At 39.4% G+C, this 19,916-nt stretch overlaps 1 protein-coding gene across 1 annotated transcript; it reads right to left on the bottom strand.

The window, feature by feature from the left end:
• Nucleotides 1–5,966: 5,966 nt before the first annotated feature.
• Nucleotides 5,967–7,865, bottom strand: MGL (methionine gamma-lyase). Its single transcript, XM_087377547.1, has one exon. The coding sequence runs from the start codon at nt 7,655–7,657 to the stop codon at nt 6,302–6,304; it is 1,356 nt and encodes a 451-aa protein (XP_087233673.1). The 5' UTR covers nt 7,658–7,865; the 3' UTR covers nt 5,967–6,301.
• Between the last annotated feature and the right edge of the window lie 12,051 nt (nt 7,866–19,916).

Here is a 19,916-nt window from a genome sequence, read left to right as displayed (position 1 = left end):
CCCCATTTCGAGTTGAGATCTTCTCCTTCCGCATCTCTATTCAGCATCTCCCTATAAACTACCCTTGCAATAATCCTACACAAGTTGGTTTTCCCCACCGTCTAATATTAAGCCTCCAGTGAGTACATGGAATGGACTTAGTTGGCCAGCACTCAGGGACCATAGCCACCACACTTGAAAAAAAATTGGCATCCCTAATAGAAAATCAAAACTCATTCCTGACTTGGACCAAAGGCTTCCAAAAAGCCTCTTTGTAGTCTCGAATTTAATTCCAATATGTAACGCCTTTTTTATGAAGGGACCTTGCACACTGTAAATTTAGAAGAGCTAAGGGCTTACCATTAAAAGACAAGGCATTACCCCACCAAATATCCTCAAGAAGACTGAAATCACCACATAGTCCAGTCCTCCCTTTCCATTTCAAGAGACTCATACACTAGTTCCAAGTTTCTACTAAACCTACAATCAGTGCAGATCCTGTAACCTTGAGAGGTAGAGCAAAGAACATTTTGTCATAGCAGGAGAGGCTGACCCAAACTACTTTCCCACCACGCCTTCTACATAAAATCAAACAATTTTGAACCATGGGGTTAAACATTGAAAAAACCTTGGGAGACACTTTGCAATAAGGGATATAGTTTGTAGGCTAATATCAGGCAAAGACATACCTCCATTCCCCTTAGGAAGCTTCAACTGATCCCATGGAATATAATGTATGCGTCTTCCACCACTCTCCTCTTCTTAAAGGAATGACTTGAAGAGTTTCTCCAATTCTTGCCAGTGATGACAAGCCTTAAAGTGCCACATTGAAGTTGTGGTGGTAAACAAGACATGCTTGATTAGCAATAATAAGACATTCCACACTAAATTAAGGCCATGCCAACAAATAAGCTTCTGCTAAACTTGCTCTTTGAACCAAATATACCTCTGACATAGATTGAGGCCGAGACCCAAGGGAGCTCCCAAATAGTGGGTAATCTGACCACCACGAGGAACCCACTTCACAAGCAATTCAACTGACCAATTCGATAATGCATCTAAACTAACCATTATTGCAAATGTTTTAGAGAAACTACATATGGAACCAGAAGCCTTATAAAAGAGCTAAAGAGCCTAGGACATACTGTCAATACTCTTCCTTGATTCATAAGAGAAGGCCACAAGATCATCAGCAAACATCTGACAACAAAATTGATTTCTTGATGGCAATGAGATAGATTTAATTGATCCCAAATGAACCCCTTCCTTGAGTAATCCTATCAAAGACATGGTCTAGAGTGCAAACAAGAAGGGTGCTAATGGGCACCCCTACCTAACCGACTTGCATAAAGAGAAACTCCCAAAAACACGACCATTCAAACATAAGATGGCAAATGCATTGTCAAAGTGACCAGCTTGGGATGAAAGCCAACACACTCCAGCACCGCACTAATAAATTTCCAAGATATTTGATCATACGCTTTATCAAAATCGAATCCAAACAACACACTGGTAGAGCAAGCATAATCCAATATGTTTTCTAGAATTTCCTAGCCTTTTATAAAGCTGTTCTGCTCCCTATCAACCAAATGCATACAAATACCGTGCAATGTCAAGGCAAGTGCCTTTGTAATAACTTTATATGAAACATTTAACATAGTGATTGGCCTCCAATCACCAACCCTCAACCTAGATTGTCTCTTAGGAAAAAGCTTCAAGAGACCAACATTGACATCATCCAAAAAGGCACCCTGCTCCACTGCAACATTGGCCATCTTCACCAAATAAAATTTAAGCAAGTTCAAAAAAGGCAAGAAAAACTCAACTGTAAAGCGATCAAGACCTGCAGCACAGTCTTTCTGCGTTTGGGTCAGAGCATCTCAGAGCTCATCTATAGAAAACGGTGTAGTGATTCTAGTCTTGTCCTTAATGGGGACTCTAGCCTTGACTGGAGCCAGTACCTTATCAAAAACTCTCTCCAATCATAATTTGCTGAAGGGGGAGAAATCACCATTGCTACCAACTCTGACTTAAACACCGCTACCATATGCTAAAAGTCTGCAACCAAATTACCCTCTGCATCTTGAACACTGTCAATGGAATCACGCATGTATTACCTCTTAACCGATTGGGAAAACATTTTTAATGAACAATCCCCAACTTCTAGCCATAATTATCTGCTCATCAACCTTGCTCTATCCACCTTACTTATTTCTAGAGCTTTGACAGCTTCCTCACATTCCACAACCAACATAGAAAGCATATTGCCACAAGGGGTAGACATGATCGCTATACTGAGGCATTCCCTTACCTAGAACAAATGAGCCTCTTCCTCATGACACCTCTTGGCCCAACTTCTAAGCCAACAAATGAATCCCCCTAACACCTGGGTGGATGGATCTGTAACTATAACAATGCATTCCCTCCAGGTGACCTTGATTTTCCTGCAAAACTCTTTGTTCAGCAACATCCTCTTGTCAAACTTATACGAGATATCCAAGGGACGACCCACATTAAGAGGTACTGAGAATGACTATCAAACATGATCAGAAATACTAGTTTCTCTAATATAACTACCCTTCATGGGTGCCCTCATCCACCACCCTTCGTGGGAACTATAGAACCAATCAATTCTTCCTATCGTAAATTCAGCCCCTTTTCTCTTATTATTCTATGAAAACCCAGATAGCCTTTCATGATCCATTTCAATGCAATCAATCACCCCCCCATCAAGCTTGGCATAGGGCATCCCAAGCTTTCTTTTCCTTACCCATAATACCAGATGACCTTCCCCAACTACCATGTTTCAATGCCCCCCAAATAGCCTACATGCATAAAAAAGAGAAGCATTCAGCAAATTCCAACAACTCGAAAGAGCCCCTACACGGGTCATATACACTGACCACATAGAATGAGAATCTTGAAATTGAGATATAGGCTGCTAAATACCAACCTCCCCGTCCCTAAATGACTCCTGCAAAACATGTGAGGAGTGAGCAAGGATGGCAATACCACCACAACCCCTGATTAGGCAGTTGGTAATCACCTCATAACCTTGTTTTCGAAAGGCAAACCAAAGGTCATCGTCATCCCCACACTACACTCCTGTAAAAGCACATCATCAAGCGTCCTACCATTTATCAAAGCCAAACACCGCTATTGTTTACTCTTCACACAATAGACCCGCAAGTTCTAAGAGTAAACCTTCATAGTAGTTGATTGGCAAATTGAATCTTTAGTGAGCAAGGGCTTTAACTGTACCACGAAGAAAATGGAATTTCCCATCACTACATTTCTTGCAACATCCTTAATCCATTTAGGCATAGCACGAGTAACATTAGACCTTCCCTCCTCAAACATCGGCCCTTTGTTTTGCATCTTGTCCTCCAAGACTCTTTTCTGAGCATTCACGTCAGGCATCTCTTCTTTCTGGTTTTGAGTTCATCCATAGTACAATCTAACTCCATAAGGACATCTGCCCATGAGTCACCCACGGCTTCACAAGTAATGCTAGCATCTGGCGGGGCAATCGCATCACCACCCTTGGAATGTCGGCTTTGCCTTGAATCCTCCAGCACCAATGGACCATTAGAGCCTTTCTAAGATACATCATTATCTGACACCATAGACCCTAGATTACCACCCACCAAAGTAGCATTACCCAAACTAGAGGACCCCTCCTATCTAAGAGCATACTCGCTCTAAGTTTGCATAGACCCCTCTGCATCTCTAGCGGCAGACTCAACACTTTGGGACTCAGAGAACATTCGACCATTGTAGATATCCACAATTCGTCCTCTTCTTGTAACAAACTTCCACGGATTGACAAATTTCGGTGAATCCATCTGAGGCACATCAAGATTATTACCTGCTTGTTCAATGCTCTCCACATCTGAAGGAGTCTCTAAGTCTTTAAGAGAGGGGTTGTAACACCTTTTCCAATGCCTTCAGATTGTGACATCTGCAGAATCTGCTCTGCATGATGCCCATCCAGATTTTGCACAAAACCATCGATCTGTCCTCTTGCCAACCGAGTGTTTTCTTGCCTGACAGGGCATTCTCCAAAATGTCTTGATTTCTTGCACACATAGCACGCGTTCGGAATGCACCCTTTGACGAAGGAACTCTCCATCCAGAAATGCAATCCTAACAAAGTCAAGCAACTCCAAACTATGATCCCACATAATCCAAGCTTTTCAAAGCCTAGTATCCTTCTCCAACATAGCTAGGACCAACAAAACCCTACCCAAGGCAGAAGCAACCCTATCGACAACACTACCCAACTAAGAAGGCAGTCCATGAAACAGGAACTCTTCCACGCTAAAGGAAGGGCTCCAAGACACCACCAAAACCATGGCCCACAGCCCCTTCAAAGACAAAGGACTTTCCAACCACCAACCCATACCTAACCGACTTCAAGCAGACAACGAAGCAGAAAAAACCCTTTCTCGACAAACCTAGCTGAACATTGTGAAGCTTGCACTTCACACTCTGTAAGCAGAAACTGGGTAAGCTCCACCAAAGAAGGAATTCTACCAGTAAAGAATAGATACACTCCTCCTCTAGCCAACCATTCGAATTCAGGCTTGACTACTTCGATCGGCATCTCACACACCACAGAGTGCTCTCTACCATCCTCTAGCAAGCCTTTCCTCTCTGCATCCCTAGCTTGCCATCCTCTAGCAAGCTGTCCTCTCTGCATCCCTAGCTCGCCATCCCAGCTCTTGTTTGAGGATGAATCTAACTTCATGCTCCGACAAAGGAGTAAACCCACCCTGAACCTTATGACTTACTGCATCAGTGTATGAACTAACAACTTCCACTCTCTTCCCTTTGTCAACTGCCACCGCGTCATGTTGCTCCACTCTAGACTCAACTTTCTTCGTACTCTCGACCTCCTTCCCCTCATCACCACACTCACCTTCCTTCATACCTTCAACCAGAGCCTATTCATACATGCTAGTATTCTTGCTCATCGATAAACCTACCAAGGACTCGGACCAGGGAAACCCCGATGTCTCTTCACCCCCGTCCTACCATGGATATCCTTCCCCTTGAAAAGCGGGACGGATATGCACAGAGCTCACCTCACCTAACCAATTATCTTCTCTATCATCCAACATTGCTCTTCACCTATTATACTAAAAAACCATAAATCTTCTTTCTATGTTGATGGCCTTCCCAATGTTTTCTACTTTACTAAAATCTAGCCCATTGGTTTGTACGAACAGATAAACTACCATCAATTGTTTAAAGTTCTAGGCCTTCACTATTGTTATTTATTTTACTATTTTAAAAGCTAATTTTATATGTATGTATATATATATATATATATATATATACATATAATTAGATGGTTCATAAAGAAAAGGGAGAGATAATTGGGAAGAAAGTTCCAAGGAAGAATCTTTTGTATTTAAAATACAGTCAATTTTTAATGTTCTTGCTTTGTTTTTTCATATATTCATTATATGAAAAGCACTTATATACTCTTTCTTTTCTTTTTCAAAAGCTAACATGAACGATCATGCATTTAATTATCATTTTAATTTTTGAAATAATGAAATATATATGTACCTTCATAAGACTAGGATATATCAATTACATATTTTATAAAACAAGCAAAAGAACAAAGGAAAGAAGCGACTTCAAACAAAATTATGAGAAAATGAGAAAAATATTAAACTTAGTATCAAAGCTATGCTTATGTTTTCATCAATACCCAAGCATAAGCTACCATCTAGGTTTTTAAAAATCCAAATATAATGCAAGCAAAAATACTTATAAAAGATATTAATTTATGATTTGTTCGTTAGGCATTTGATAATACCCATTTCATGGTTGTCGTAGCCTATTTTAGCATTGAGTTGGAGATTTAAAAATGATGGGAAAAATTAGAAGCTTACAAAAATAAGCAATTTTAGTACTGTTTTTTGTGTGGGAAGATTGAGAGATGTGAAGTTGTCCAGATTTCAATGTACCTCATAGAATAGAAAAAACATATCTATAACATTTCAATGTACAAGATATACAAGAGTGAAGACTCGGATAAATACTTTAATTTTTTAACGCAGTTTACCGATTGAAACACTCAAAAATCTGACTATTTGGAGGAAGCCGTGACAACCCAGTGGTAGGGCTGGCAGCCCTACCAGGGCAACGGCCCTCGTTAGATTCCCAAGGGGAGTAGAGGCAGGGCAGCATCCCGTCGATAGCCCCAACCATGCGTGTGAGTTGGGGGTGGGTGAGTCCCAAAAAAAAAACTCAATAAATAAAAATAATAATAAAATCTGACTATTTGGGCTTGGCAAAGATAATTGGTTCACTCTCTCCATTTCAGACCATCGCTCAGTAGATTGAGCGCAATGAGCGCATCCAGCAGCTGATTCCATCTCTGTTCCACTGTTCCGCTATAACCCACAGACATTCGAACTAAGCCAGGAGAAATTCCTGCGTCTTCTTGCTCCTCTTCGCTGAGCTCGCTACTTGTGCTCGAGCCTGGACAGGACATTAGCGTTTCATAGTATCCCAAGCTCACTGCCATGAATCCAAACTGTACGTTGTTCTGAAGATAGTGTATAAACTTGTAAGCCCTCTCTTGCGTACCCAAATCTACCCCCAAAATACCCCCAAACCCATAGTCTGGAGCCCCCATCCTTTTCAGGAGCTCATGCTGCGGATGTTCCTCCAGGCCAGGGTAAATGACTTTCAAACCCAGTTTCTTTAGCCGGCTTGCATAAATCAGAGCCCTCTTGCAATGCTCCTTCATCCTGAGAGAGAGATGGGGAAGCCGTTCAGAGATGTCAAAAGCCACCTTCGGATTCATGGTTGGGCCAAGGAGCATCAGCGCCCCCTGATGAAGGCCCATCATGGAGTCGATGAGAGACGCAGGGCCACAAACTGCACCCGCAATGATATCAGCACAGCCACTGATGTATTTGGACACGCTATGAATTACAACATCTGCGCCTAAGCGAGCAGGGGAGAGAAGCATCGGAGAGAAAGTGTTGTCAACAACGACCATTACCCCCTTTTCGTGACCGATAGCAGAGAGCACAGGTATGTCTGCAACTGTGAGCGTGGGATTCGAAACAGATTCGAAATACAAGACCTTCGTCAACGGAGTGAAAGCAGCTCTCACGGACTCAGGATCAAGAACATCCACAAAGGTTGTCGTAATACCACAAGCTCGGGGAAGGAAGTGTGCCAGAAGTGCATGCGTCCCTCCGTACAAACGATTCGAGGCAACTATGTGTTCTCCGTGGCTGCAAAGCTGAAGGAGGACCGAGGATATGGCAGCCATGCCACTGGAAGTACAGTAGGCAGCCTCTGTGCTTTCCATCGCTGCGATCTGCCTACCGAGGTTAAGGACCGTCGGATTGAAATGGCGACTGTAAATATAGAAATCTCTGTCTGGGCCAAGCTCCCCGGCGAACAATTTGCCCAGCGTCTCGGGCTCCATCACCGTGAAAGTAGCTGAAGCCTCGATTGACATATTCACACCCCCATGCTCTCCAAATTCATGTCGAACGGTGGCCAACCCTTGAACAGGGTCCTGCCACTTCCTGTTAAGAAACGAGTGCCTCGCACCATCCTTACTCACCTTACCCACCTCCTGCAGGTCAGCAACACGAGGCCGTTTTGTCACCTGATGTTCAACTCCAGCGGAATCGCCCATGTTGTTGGAGGATCTCAAGGCTTCCTCCGCCCCTGAGACGAAATACCCTGAGCGCTGAGGTAGCAAGCAAGGGATGGACAACACAATACACACGGTGAAAACTCCTGATGAGACGCTATCGAGCCTTAAGCAGTAGCGAAAACGAGACGGAGGCAAAGGAATGGGCTCATGAAATCTTCAACAATTACTTTCAAGAAATGCACAAGCCTCAAGGGAGAGAAAATGAAACCCGCGGACGGTGGAGGGGGGACTCATGTTTATGCCCCTAGTGGAATAGCCGACGTGTCGGCCTTATCTCTCGCCACGTGGTCGGCTCAAACAATAAACATCTCTCCTGTCTCATCACGCCTCCCCAGCTCACCCTCGCCACACAGCGCCATGTCCGAGCGCTTGGGCGGCGACAGTGCCTTCTTTCGTTACCAGCTAATGGGAACCCGCCTTGTCACAATTCTTAGCAACATCTACCCTTGGGCCTTATAATCTTGAACCATTGCAAGCCATCAGTTAATACAAGGCTGTCAAATTGGCAAGCCTTTGGAAGGAGAAACTCCGTCGTTTCAATTTGTGCATCGTTAGGTTTTAAGAAATTATTTGTTGCATCGCTAACACCTGGCAAGGTACGTGGGCTCCTCACAAAACATGCTTGAAGTTAGCATTTCCACAATCACAACCGCTCATCGTTTTCAAGGGAGAAAAGCCCTACTCCACAACCATCACATTTTACCAAGAGAAACACACATTTCCAAAAATCAATTTAGCAACATGAAATTACAAATGCAATGCATGTGAAATTGAACCTTCAAAAGCAATTGTGGGGTTAGTGTTCAAATTTGGTTTGTGCCGCCACCATTCAACATAAGTAACCACAACAAATTATGAGACCAAGTATTGTGACTAAGGAGTTTTGGAGGTGGTGGCATGTCACAATGCTCTATCTCATTGCAGCACCATGATCTAAGGGCTCAACAAAGGCACATGCACGGTGTCACCATCAAGAACTAAGAAGTATCTGAATGATGGTAGCAACTAGGTATCAAATGTATTAAATGCATCCTTTTACCAGCTTGGATCATCCCATGGTAGTTGCTCCTCCTCCTCTACTAACCTAGGAGCTTTATGCCAATTCTAGGTGATATTTTCTTGCCATTGGTTACATTCAGGCTACCCTATAGGGAGTTGTGGTCTCCCAATCTCAACGCACATGACATCCACCTCTCCCACGATCCCTAGCTTAAGCCAATCCCCTCTAAGATCCACAACGAGCACCTATACAGATGCTATACTATAGTTTGTAGCCAACTAGACTCACTAGGCACCTTGCAATGCTAGGTAAGTTCCCTTGCCATTTGTTACATTCAATGCTATCATGTAGTGGGCTGATCCCCAGCCTAGTGGAGTTGCTAGGCACCACCACATAATTAGCCGAGTTCCCTTGCCATCAGTTACATTGCTATCATGTAATGGCTTGGTCTCTCTATCTCAACACGAATAGCCAACATGTAGCCAACCTCCACCGCTCCTTGAACCCTACAGTGAATCAAATCCCCTACATTGAACGCCATAGTGACCAAATGGGTGCCAAGATGTAATCTATATTAATTAGGAATCACTAAGCATTACCAACCTCCACAAATGGTACTTTTCTCTGAGCTGTAATCCTTAGGCAACTAGTAGACTATGTTGCCAATGATGCTCAATTCATGTTGCAACCATCCCTAGCATTTTGGCCTATGTTTTCAAACCTTTGAAAAAAGAGAGGCAAGTATGTTGAAGGCACCAGAAACCCACTCAACACTACATAAGAAGATGCATATGTTATTGAGAGTGTGACCATTTGTAGAGCACTAGCATCTCATTAGAGAAGGTAGTGGATAAAGCCATTAGAGCTAAATCTAATGCATCCCATTAGAGAAAACATCAGGATTTGACTTTTAGGCTAAATTTAATGTCCTAAGGTAAGTTAGCTGGCCTCCCTAAGGTCTACGCCCACATCTAGCATCTGATAGCATCTATAGACAAGAATCCCTCTTGATTCCCCATTTTTCAACACAAGATCCTCATTGGGTCCGTCTAGAGAAGGCATCACAAGACTCCCTCTTGAGCCCCCTTGTCTCAACACAATACTACTCACCATTGGGTCCCTCTTGAGAAGGCATCCTTACACATTTACTTGACTAACCATGGGAATTGACCCAACTAGCCCCTATATACAATTGAATACAATGAACTTCTATCATGAGTTGTCATCCCTTACAAGCTCCTCATCTATGATAACAACATATCAAATATGATAACAACATACCCAACATTCCACCTCACCAAATTTTGCGCAAATTTCCTAAATCGAACTAGATACATCGCACCAAACCATGAGCTTATGCACCATCCCAAGTGCTCTTTTTCCTCGCCATCTCCATTCATGAAATCTTTATGTCCTTGTTCTCAAGGTCATTTCTTGCACCTCATTACTTATCTGACAATCAAGGGAAGATCTAGGCCTTTCCCTTTGCACTTCATTGCTTATGATGAAAACAAGGGAAGGCCTTCTAATGTCCTTCCTCTCAACGTGATTTCTTGTGCCTCATTATTTATGGTGAAAATAAGGGAATACCTACACATTTCCTTTTCTTGGCCCATAGAAGTAATCCATTGCATATTCACCTTTTCAAATCATGAAACGTACACCACATCAATTCCACACACAGAAAAGGTGATCCTTATCCATGCCACATGCATCGGCGTGCCTAGGACTGTGCTAAAAAGAGAGTTTCATAAGCAATAACTTTCAATGTCTCATAAAGTTTAAAGGTGGTGTCATTATTCTTGATTCTTTTAGTCATCAATTTTTAGAGCCATACTTCCTAGAAGATGATTACCAACATGACACAAATATTTTTTTTTGTGTACTAAGTAGATGATTCCTAACACGACACAAATATATTTTTTTGCATACTCCTTATATATAGTTCCTAACATGGCATAATATGTCTTTTTGTGTACTAAGTAATTTGCAATATTATTGCAACCAATGTAAACATTGGCTTTTGAACGTGAAACTTTTCTTAAAGATTATGTTGCATTGACTGCTTCTCATCAAAATGATCCTACATGCCTTGGATTGCATACTATGCACTAAGGTCTTCTTTAGATAATGCATATCTCCATCACATCTTGAAGAAACTTGTATATTTCACATCACATTTAAGAAAATGATTTCATGCTTTTAAAAATCACCATTCACATATTCACATGCTTTATATTATAGCCTTCACAAAAAGACAAACCCATATTATTAGTTCATCATCATTGCCACTTCACATGGTCTATCCTTCATCACCTTATATTAGCATGTCAAAGAATTTTGCACCTTTATGATAGCACTACGAGATATTATCTCTCACATTACCTCTATGTCTAACCAGTTTTTTCATAAATAATGTGAATTTGAGATATTGTTGTTAGATTCCATACATTAACAACAATTCTATTAAAAGTGCATGTTGGATAGTTCATGTAGTACTAATTTTGACATTATAGTTGTGGGATATGTTGTTAAGATTTGGACATGAATATCAATTTTTGATATGCTCAAAATCTTATAACTCCTTATTTGGAATACATAGCTCTCTCCAAATCCAAGGATTTCATTAAATATCTTTTATGGGTTTCATTAAAGTTTTCATGTCTGCATTACTATGTCATTCATGTGCATCATTTTTGGTCCCAAATAGTAGGTGAATAATGTCAACGTTCGTAAATTTAAAAAAATCAATAAATTGGATAATATTACCATCGATAATGGACCTACTGGTAGCAATAGTAGGCCTATTACCAGTTGTAAAGAGGCATATTATTGGTGGTAGTAGATCTATTGCTAGTGGTAAAAGGCCTATTACCAACAATAAAGGACTATTACTAGTGATAGTTGCCAATTTACTGATAGTAGTATGGCCACTACCTCAACAGGAATATTCCTTGTTTTCCACTCTTTTTTAACAAACAAAATTCTTGCGAGCATGGCAAGCAGTAGGGATTTCATTGAAGTTTCCACGTTTGCGTTAATGTATCATTCACAAACATCATATTCAGTCCCAAAGAGTGTGAAAATAATGTCATCACATTGGTAACCAAGAAAAAATAACCGATAAACTAAATGATATTACCATTGGCACTAGACGCGGCAACGAATCAAGCGAGTGATGTCGAGTGAACTCATCATTAATAAAGACTATAGTGCTTTCTCAACATTGAACATGTTTATAACAAAATATGCAAGTGCACATTAGTAATAGTGTTCTATATTCTCATGAGATGAGCTTAAATAGAAATGGTTTGGCTATTAGCAGCAACAATAGGTACTATATAGTTAAATTGCATCACTTGAGAAAACATAACCTCACTATATGTATATACTCATCGTTAATAAATCTTTATAGTATCACCACAATTTTGAAGCTGATTATAACATAAGCTTGCAAGTCTACTTTATTGATAGTGTTATTTATTCTCATGAGATGAAATTGCATAGAAATGCTTTGGCTACCAACAAGTAGTATATAGTTGAAGTGCATCATTCAATAAAAACTTCAACATTGAACATGATCATAACATGTTATTGAATTTCTACCTTGGCAAAAGGGTTTTATATATTTTTATCAAAAAAACTTGCGTAGAAAATATTTGATTGTTTTTGTCCCAATGTATGGTAGACTTCTAACATGCTTCCTTTTATGAGTAGCCTTGCTCTAAATCTGGTGCAAGAAACTCTTTTGGCCCAAAACATGAGAATTTTGACGTCCTGTATTGGGGTTATGTTACATATCAAAACGAATGGCAAGGCATGATTTAGATGATTATAATGACTTTTGCACCATTTAGTAAATTTTTATGCATCAAATTGTGAATTTAATAAAAATTTAGCCTATTTATTGGATCAGATCTAGAGGAAAGTTTACCTAATCGGAACCATGTCAATTTGTTGTCTATTTTGGCTTCTACTATTAATTTCTATAAGCAAAGATTGATTTGTTTTGGAATTTAATTCATTTTAAAGCAAGTGATGCACTTACTCTTTAGATTTTGTTGGATTGGTGGGATGTAAGAGTGAGTCACTAGGGAGGGATGTTTTTTGGAAACACACAAAAACATGGGTTTTGTTCCATGTATAAATAGAGTTCAAAAACCAACCATTTGCACATGCATGTAATGTGGACTATTCCATTCAAGGAGTCCTAGGAAACTTTTGACTTGTGTCAAAGATTTCAGTGTCGTGATCTTACTTATGTTGGTGGAGAGAGAGAACTTGATTATGGAGGATTACCAAAAAGTGAATGAGGAAAAGTGAGCGAAGATAGGGTGTGTCTTGACAATGACATAGGTCCAACTCTGTCATGGAATTTTGAAGAACTAGGATAATTTTGTTGCTAAAATAGGGGATTTGTCAATCTATTATTGTTTTTTTAAAATTATTTTTTTGGCTCGCTTGCTTTTTTTGGTTCGCTCACTTTCCCTCGCTCGCGTTTTGGTAATCCTCTAGTGGACCTATTATCGATGATAAGAGGCATTCTACTAGTGATAAAAGGCTTATTATTTGTGATAATAGGCCTATTACTAGTGGTAGTAGGACATATTACTGATGGTAGTATGCCTATTACCGGTGGTAGTATGCCTACTACCATCGATAGTAATAGGCCTATTAGTATAGTAACACAACCATTACCAATCCATTATTCGTGGTAGTAGTTCTTGTTTCTTTCTCTTTTGGTACATAAAAAAAGCCTGTGAGAGCCACAAATGCTTTTCGATTGGTGGCAAGATTGTAGTTCATAGCTCTTACACCTAGTGTGATGGACCACAATGGAGTTGCAAGAAACTGAGAGAGGAAGAATATGAGAGAGTGATTAAAGTCTTATTATTGGTGATAATAGGCCTATTACCGGTGGTAGTGTGCAACATATTACCGATGGTGGTAGGCCTATTACTAGTGGTAGTATGCCTACTACCGTTGATAAAAGTCCTATTACCAATAGTAATAGGCCTACTGAGTAATACGCCCATTACTCATTGAAAATGGTCCATTACTGGTGGTAGTAGTTCTTATTTCTTGCCCTTTTTTTACATACAAAATGCTTGTGAGAGCCACAATTTCTTTTTCAGTCTGTGACAAGATTGTAGTCCATACCTCTTACACCTAATGTGATGGGGTAAGGTGGACCACAATGGACTTGCAAGAATCTGAGAGAGGAAGAAAAAGAGAGAGTGAGTGTTCATTTTTCTTTCAGAAGTGGTCAATTGCTCCAATATCTTGCATGTTGGGGCAAGGGTTCACCACAACTAAGGAAGCACCTTCATTGCTCAACATGCTCAGAAGTCTAGAAAAAAGAAATGAGAAAAACTACTTGCAAAAAGTAGCCACTCTTAAAGTACATAGGAATAAAAGCATACATCTGCATAAGCTAGCATCGTGCAACATCCTCTAAAGACATAAAATGGAATTCAATCTACAGTCTTTGATGAAGAGGAACCTTTCCCAATAGGCCCTTATCTATGTCTATTTGAATTTTTGTCTTTCATACACCATAGCCAGTAGTTGTAGAGGATTGACTACAGTAGGGAAAGAATTAAGGCTGACATGTAGGCAGCAGATCTGCTGCCACATGGGTAGCAAACACTATATTAGAGAATTTGGGAAAATCCCAATTCCCACGAAATAAAATATAGTCACTTCAAAAGTAAAATTTGATGTTTTTTATTGAAACATTAGCTCCATTGAGGACCATGCACAATACTTTCCCAATTCCTAGAAACCCAAGCAAAAATCTTCCGTATGTTGCTATGGCAAAAGGCCTTAATAGATGTGAACATGGCTCCATGGCCAAAAAATTTGTTGATTTGCTAGTGAAAGAAAGATGTTTGTTGTTTCGTATGCATCAAAACCACAAACAAAAGCCAATTTATAGATGTTGCATTAGGAAGATTCATTGGAGTAAATTAAATTGCAGTATTGATATATGCAATAGGATTGTTATAGATCTTTAACATCCATCATATAAATGTGGTCTTCAAAAACAAAATTAAACTTGCCACAACTGTTAATTTTTATTTGGTATATAAGATGTATCAAATTAATGTCAAATGCATATGTTTCTATGTTGATAAATTGTAGTATTGACATATGCAATAGGATCATGGTAGAGCTTTGACATCCATCATATAAATGTGGTGTTCAAAAACACCGTTCCATCACAATAGAGCTCATGAAACTTTCCATCACAATAGAGCTATAATCAAAACCATTGACACATAGCCAATTTTGCACCACATCGTTTAACATAATCATTAACAATTCCATACTAGTATTCATACTCACAAAGTAGCTCATCTCCGAAGGAGATATCCTTTATCGTTTGCACAGTAATGTAGCCATGGGCACTCAAATTTCCTTGTGACTTTTGAGCCCAAGGTGGTAGTTTAGGGATGTATACAAATATAACATTTGTTCTTTCTTTATAATACATTGAGCTATTTATATGTCCAGCAATGTTTCCATACAATACATCTCCCACAATACATTTCACATCTGTCAATGGCTCAATGAATGGATCTTCAAACATTCCATAAGTCTTCGTCCTTGGAAAAAACTTGAGGAGAGATCTCCAAGTATCATAATCATACTTTGGACCATTATATATCATCAAATCTTGTTTGTTCTTGATGCTCTTATGTACAAAAAGACCATATCCTGCCCCAGGTATTGTTGATTTCTTTACTTCATAATGGATGCCATCCATTTCGAACACGTACTCAATGGGTATGGGCAATTTATGTTTCCATAAGCCATTGGATGCAGGATCAAAATTTGTAATAAGATAGCTCTTCAACTTTTCAGGACAATCTGCAACACCTATCATATGTTTAAAATCAAAGAATCATTCTTTTAGTGGAGGAATACAAACTCACATCACAAAGCACATAGCATTTTTTGGACAAGGTACTAACTCAATGTCTATTAATTCTTTCACAAAACAAATTGAAACATAATGTTTTGCTAGTCGAATCTAACCAAATAGTGTCCAAATATAAATAGAATGTAGGTACAAATGTTTTAGTTGAGCATTTGTGTCTACAACTCTAATTAACAAGATCACTCACATTCCCTAAGGGTTGTCTATGCAATAAAATTGAATCAAGTTGGCTAAGAATGCCCTTGCAGCATCAGCAGTGATTCCCCTTTCCTTGCATCCAAGAACCATAGCAAAGCGTTTTGCCTCACTATCTTTCAACGGCCCCATTTTGGCAATTTTTCCTCGCATGCATTCTTCCTCTTCATTCAATGTAACATGTTGAGCATGCACCATACTTCTTGTAGTAGGACAAGTCCCTCTCACTCTAGTTTTGGTTATAGGTGAAGTAATACCTTTCTCTGTGTCTTTTTTTGAACTACGAGTAGACATATGAGATTCGACATTCATCCTTTCGAGAACTTCTTTGTTTTTTTCTTTGAATTCAAGGATCACTGGTTGAAAATAATAGAACATATCATGCCCTTCGACAATCGGAGCTTGACCAAATCTATTAGAAGAGATGGCACTGCGCACATCTATTGCATCATCTAGCATCTATAGGTACGGTAATAACTCATGAAGCAAAATAGAATCACCACAATCTATATCAAATTTTGTAGGGAAAATGCAATTTTCTGTTGGATTAACACAATCCGTGTAAGGCGAAACATCAATGAACACTGTTCTTGCTAGTTTGCATTCCTCTTTAAAACAACACCACACTCTCATTAATGGTTTAAACTCTGCTTCCACATTCATCCTATCTGGTCGAATGATTCTACTCTTTGTATGCTTGTGGCATGCCATCGCACCCCAAACCATGAAGAAATGTAACTTTTTGTTAACATGATGCTCCAAAGTGTCCAGCATGTGTTGCACCATGCCCTTTTCTCCTGCAGTGGACCAAATGCCAACATGGTAGTGATCGAGCAACCATTGTAGAAACTCTAAACACCCAGGATGGAGAACAAGCCAATGCTTCCCATTGTGCAAGCTCATATGTTTATTTGACTTCGAAAAACAACGCTCGAGCAATAACCCTTTAAAATCTACTATCACCGCTAGTCTTATTTTTGTTATCAACTCTTTTGACATTATTTCTGAGGGTGGCATTATGTCTTCTCCTTTACCTTCTAAGATTTCTTCCTGCACCTTGGCTTCATACAATGACATTGCATCTTCTCCTTTACCTTCTAAGCTTGCATTCACATTTGTCAATGGAACATTAACTGCAGACATTGCATCCTCAACATTTTCAATCAACCATGTTGAGCTTGGAACTTGCATGCTAATGTTCAAATTAGGCACATAATGAATCATTGGATCAGGTGTCACATGTACAGGCAATGCTTCTAGTGATGTGAAATTGAGATGGCCAATATCTGTTGATAAACAAGGAAATGAAATTCATAAGTAGAAACAAACTGAATATTGAGATGGAAAACCAAATTGTCAAACTTTAGGTTGTGTGCTCTCAATGCAATTTGTTTGTGTGAAAGCATTCATGTTTTTCTTTTTCAAAACAAAATTGGAATACTAAAAAAAAGAAAGCATTCATGTTCATATGCTTAGTATACCCCCTAAAGTTGTTGAATCTATACACTTTCAAGTTATTTTAATCCCTAAAACTACATATCCTTACAATGCCAAAAACCTTTGCATAATAGATAGAGTGGAGTCCAACATTATCTAGCATTGCTCGAGTGTTCCCACTAAGAAAAGATTTGGCCAAGCGGCCAAAACATATTTGAGCATTCATATGAAGTGAATAAGGATAGAAACAACAATTTACACTAATTCATTCATCACGATCAAGACTCAACACACTTTTTAACATTTATGAACTCATAAATAAATTTGGATGTGTATCACACTCCAAAGGTATTACAACATGCAAACACATCTTTTCATGAAATATAGAAAATTAAACATATTCAAGAATACATATGAATGTTTAAATTATGGCAATGAGATAGAATGAATTTCCAAGTAATATTAAAAGATCTTTGGAACAAAATTAATACATCATATGGAGAATATAGCAAGATAACATATGGAAAACACGAACACCATATAAAAGGACAATTTCAAGGACCTGTTGCTTCCTCTTCTGTTTCCCAAAACTTTGAAGCGTGTTTTTGTAAATGCTCACGTTGCTCTTCATTGAAGGGTTGAAGCTCTTTTTGTCCTGGTATGGTATCAATTTCTTTATCCCCTCCACCTTCAATTGTATCATCTTCTTTTGATACCCCCTCTATTGCCAATATTGGTTCTTGCAAGCCAGCCCATTGTCGAATTTCATGATTACTATAAGCATACGTGCAACATATACTTTCAACCTTTGCCAACTCCTCATAAGTCTCAACAACTGAAACAACACGCCTCTTACAAGAAAGAGACTCTATTGTAGCAAGCCCCTCAGAGAATAAGTCCAATACATACTCATCTTCTCGATAGAAACCCATGATCATGTCTTTCATGATACTTGAACATTTTCTTTTCAAGGATAATTCAATGTCAAATTCATCATCATCCTCCTCGTCATCATCATCCTCATCACCTGATTCTTCTGCACCACTTGATTTTTCATATTTTTCATCTGCAACATATATTGACGGCTTACATTGTGCATTGGTATAGCACTCAATATCGTTGAAATGCTTTTCCTTGCTTACCAGTACACAGGCAATTAAGCCATCCATAGATCCAGTGACAAATATATTTATAGTTTCAAAATTAAGGCAACCGAAGTGTATTTTATATTGTCTGCATGCCTTATTTAATGCATTCTTCAAGCATGATACATGATCCATGGTCAAGAACACCACAAGAAGGAATTGCACTGGGGGAGAAGCGATTGTCATCAAGCTTTTCAACAAACACTCAAAGTGATCCTCATTCCAATTTCTATTTCTGCTTGGTCCATACATTACATCCAAAAAGGCAACCCCTATTGCCATTGGCTCTTGGTACACATTATGTATAAATTCCATTCCCTCCATGTTTGAACCGACTGTGTAGAACCTCCAAGGCTGGGTGGAATTCGGTCCATGACTTGCACCTTCACTTTGTCCCATAATCCACCTCAGATACCCCTTTGCAGCATCAGGCAATGGTGGAGTTTCCTTGCCCTGTTGAAGCTTCAATTTTAACCATGAGTCAGAGCAACCACGAATCCGATGATACAATTCTAGAGTAATTTTAAAATGTAACCTGCACTCATCCCAATTTTTTAACATTAAAGAAGGCCGTTCTGCCGATATAAACATATAAAGTTCTTCTTGTAGTGCAGCATCTCTCTTGATCTGCATAGCTCGTCCTTCAATATCAAGAATCATGGCATCAGTCTTTGTATAAGCTATGACTACTCTACCTTCCTTAATGTCATTTTGAATTTGACCAATTTGATCATCACTCAATCCACGCAAGCATCTAAACATTGAGACTGTGGGTTGCAACGGCATTTTCTATCTTGTGAATATTTGCCTGCAATGTAATCCTCAAGGATGGAGATCCAACCATCATAAATGGCATCGCTTATGATTATCATATGTACATCCTTCGTGGCAAAGCTATTGCCCAATGTTACCTTGCCAGTGTCAATGAAAGCCTGCAAAATATATGAATCCATTAGAATGCAATAATTAAGAAAACTGACTTGTAAAAAATGATTCATAATTAAAATCTGTACTTACATCCCAATTCTCACGATCTGGATGTCCTTTTGCAAGCCCTTGTTGTGCTTTCTTGGGTCTGTTAAAGAGAATCCATTGTCCCCTCACCTGCTTAAGTATATCAATGTATGGAGATTGTCTCAAGATATTTTGAGACTCCAGGTTTGCCATCTTTGATATCTCCACACAAAAGCGTGTGGGACAATTCACTACAATCCTCGCCTGGCGGGTGCGGTAGTAGTTCTTTTTTGGGCGCCGTGCTGTTATCATCATTAGATGTGAATATTTTAGCAGCATATATTGAATGTTGTCCAGATAGTATCCAGTAGTGGCACTTGGTTAAATCCTTTTTATCTACCCTTTCCAGGGGCTGCTTTGTTTCAGGATTGAAAGGCATTAAATCCGCTATAGCAACAGGAGGCCTAGAGTTATAACCGAAGTCTGCAGCAAGCTTCTCCACATGCTCTTTGTTCAACCCTCTATATACATAGCTTGGAGGAGCTTTTTGACATCTTGCAACTG

This window comes from Dipteris shenzhenensis, chromosome 7, assembly GCF_047967505.1.
Source record: "Dipteris shenzhenensis isolate YYH24624 ecotype China chromosome 7, Dip_SZ_1.0, whole genome shotgun sequence".
NCBI classification, from domain to species: domain Eukaryota; kingdom Viridiplantae; phylum Streptophyta; class Polypodiopsida; order Gleicheniales; family Dipteridaceae; genus Dipteris; species Dipteris shenzhenensis.
The sequence above is the reverse complement of the archived record's forward strand: the minus strand, read 5'-3'. Positions and strand labels throughout refer to the sequence as shown.

What these genes read in the sequence shown, in the direction of transcription:
- MGL (XM_087377547.1), bottom strand. Translation starts at nt 7,657, where the DNA reads ATGGGCGATTCCGCTGGAGTTGAACATCAGGTGACAAAACGGCCTCGT.